This window comes from Phoenix dactylifera, chromosome 1, assembly GCF_051530095.1.
Source record: "Phoenix dactylifera cultivar Ajwa chromosome 1, Ajwa_hap1_PhDact_Kaust_v1.1, whole genome shotgun sequence".
Classification (NCBI taxonomy): Eukaryota; Viridiplantae; Streptophyta; class Magnoliopsida; order Arecales; family Arecaceae; genus Phoenix; species Phoenix dactylifera.
Window position 1 is genome coordinate 6,388,532 of NC_143190.1, and position 2,764 is coordinate 6,391,295.

Here is a 2,764-nt window from a genome sequence, read left to right on the forward strand (position 1 = left end):
TTACAGAATAGATGCTATTTCAAATTGACACACCGATGAAATCTTTGTTACATAATATATACAATTACAAACTTCTGAGAAGAGGACTCCACATCTGGGAGGGAACTCTCAAGGACAGACTAGAGAAAGGGTGCACCAGAAAAGATCCTTGCCTCGAGTACTTTGCTTACCAACATATTCCACATTATGTCATCCTTCTTCTTTCGGTACTGCATCTTCTCCTTAAGTTGCCTACAAAAAGGTCACCGCATTTTAGCTATCAACAAAAAGTGTATGTATGTATGCGTGCATGCATGCACGCATGTATGTATGTATGCGTGCGTGCATGCATGTATGTATGTATGTATATATGTATGAATGAATGAATGAATGAATGTATGTATGTATGTATGTATGTATGAATGAATAATACTTGCACAAGGGAACCCTGCACTCGTCCGTTTGGTCACACAAGCTCGCATGGAGTTCGAGCAGCTGCCACATTCTCTTACAATGAGAGCAACCACCAAGAACTCTGTTCTTGCACCCTGCAAAATGGCGAACAAGGGACTCAAGCCCCTTGCAAGCAGGGAAATTGCAAGGGGCATCACTTCCTTTAAGGACCTTGTCAATTGGACCAATTGTTCGACACCCATCTCTGCAGATGTGAATGAAGGCTTCCATTGCCCTGTGCAGCTGTATATATATCTTCCTCTCCTCCAATTTCTTCAACCTTTCCTTCTTTCTCTGAAAAGAGAAAAGGAATCAGCAGACAATCAAAGTAGCAAACTCCAGAAAAGAACAAAACGTACGATCTCAAGTATTTGCAGATGAATAATAGCTTAAGAAATAGAAAGCTTTCAGAACACCTAATCTTCAAATGGAAGAATAACTCACCAATTCATCATGTTTGATGGCCTTCACAGTTTCCTTTGCTAACTCTGGATTGCTCTTCCTCATCACCTTCCATCCCTCGGATGCAGACACGGCGTCAATGCTCTTTGCAATGAAGCGGCAGCAAAGAAGGCAAAGACGGGGAGCATCGCAGAGCCGTGCCAGCTGCAATACATCAATCACGTTCTCCGTGGTCAGAAATCCCTTCTCCATCTTCTGCACGCATTCCTGCTTCAGTGAGGTGATCAAAAAGCAGTGCGACAGCACCAGCAAAGAAATGACAAACTGATCCATCTCTTCCTGCCTGTAACTAAAGCATCAGAAAACAAATACAAGACCAATACATATAGATAGATAGATATAGATACAGATATGGATATAGATATAGATATAGATATAGATAACCTTTACAATTCCAAAGATTAGAGAGGAGGGGAATGGGTCATTGTAGTTACCATGAAGTGTAGAGGTAGCGAATGAACACCCGGACCGCATCGTGGGGAACACCACGAATAGAGATTGATTTCCTGCGGCCCTTTGAATTATTTAACACGCTTTTGAGCACCGGAGAAGCCATTCCCTGTGCATTACATGAGAAAGAGTAACATTACTTGGAGTTGGATCATAATCAAAAATGCAAAAGGAGAACGCTAGAAAGATGGAAGTATACTGCTGATTCTCTGTATCCACATCTCACTCTCTTGCTCACATCTTCTCCATCTCATTGTTGTTTCTTTGTATACTGATCAGGGACTGCTGCCTATCAGTCCCAGGATGCAAGCCACCTCTTCTGACCTTTTAATAAATTTGGATGGCTCTCTTGGCCTCCCTTAACCTTTAGAAAAAAAAAGGAAAGATGGAAGTATACTAACAAGAACATTAGCATGGGCAGGGATGATGCCGCGATTGGTTTGGACCAGAACATCAGCTCTGTAGCCTTCGGTGAAAAGCCGGTCCCAGAAATCCCTTCTCGAACCCACAGCAGCGCAGCAGTTCTTCTCTCCTGTTCCCTTTCGACGGCTACGGATAGCATCCAATCCCACAAATGCTGGTGCTCTTGGGGGAGAACTTTTGCTGACATTGTTCCCCTCTCGTTCTGCCATGCTTCTATGCTTGTCCTGTACTTTGGTTGTCTCCAAAGAGAGAAGATTTGAGGGCAGAAACCAAAGACAAAAATAATTCAGAAGAAGAAAATTGATCTACTTCGATACAAGAAGATATGACAACCCCTCGGCCAAGAAACAATGAATAAGATGAAGAAAAGACGGGCAAGGATGGTTAATATAAGGAGGGAGAGGAGATGGAGCACACCGCGTCCATATGAATGTTTTGAGGATCCAAAGTATGATCATTTGAGAAGCCGCCGGAAGAATACATCGAACCAATGGATGCCGTGAGATTAAAAAAGGGCATGTAATTATTTGCCACCCTAACACCGTTAAACGATGACGCGATATAAAAAGATTTGGGAAAAGTCTACCCTTTCTAAACATTTCCCGAGCAGAGGTGCCACCCGTGCGCGAGACCCCTCTGTTTTTGTTTTTTTGAGTTTTTCTCGTACATATCCATCTAAATATTAAAATAAGGATTGGTAACCTACCATAATAGTACCATTTTTTCATTGGATAAAAAATATTCTTACTTTTTATAACTCTTAAAGATATTTTATGTCTTTTTACACACACATACATATAAACAAACAAATATACATATATGTATATATATAGATATATGTATATATATAGATAGATATATGTGTGTGTATATATATATATATTGATGGGGGGCAACATGGATCATCCTACCCCAGCGTGGGACTACCCCATTCCGGCCAAGCATACCTTAGCGCCGAGCATGCCAAATGTCGGATCTCGCCAAAGGCCGAGCTAAC

At 41.6% G+C, this 2,764-nt stretch overlaps 1 protein-coding gene across 2 annotated transcripts; it reads right to left on the reverse strand.

Annotated features, from left to right (window-relative positions):
- Positions 1–2,284, reverse strand: LOC103709180 (BTB/POZ and TAZ domain-containing protein 4-like). Of its 2 annotated transcripts, none has more exons than XM_039114360.2 (5): positions 1,746–2,284; positions 1,329–1,453; positions 877–1,177; positions 413–726; positions 1–231 (listed from the first exon to the last, which is right to left on the reverse strand). In XM_039114360.2, exons 1-5 carry the CDS (start codon positions 1,974–1,976, stop codon positions 120–122), a joined length of 1,083 nt encoding a protein of 360 aa, XP_038970288.1. In that variant the 5' UTR covers positions 1,977–2,284; the 3' UTR covers positions 1–119. The 2 variants fall into 2 exon arrangements, with proteins under 2 accessions (XP_038970288.1, XP_089785888.1); XM_089929762.1 differs by having other exon boundaries at positions 1,544–1,889.
- Positions 2,285–2,764: the final 480 nt, after the last annotated feature.

Excerpts from the sequence above, each read along its gene's own strand:
- LOC103709180 (XM_039114360.2), bottom strand. The coding sequence starts at position 1,976 with ATGGCAGAACGAGAGGGGAACAATGTCAGCAAAAGTTCTCCCCCAAGA. Across the intron at positions 727-876 it reads CCATCAAACATGATGAATTG|AGAAAGAAGGAAAGGTTGAA; the intron begins GTGAGTTATTCT and ends TTCTCTTTTCAG. Across the intron at positions 232-412 it reads TGCAGGGTTCCCTTGTGCAA|GCAACTTAAGGAGAAGATGC; the intron begins GTATTATTCATT and ends ACCTTTTTGTAG.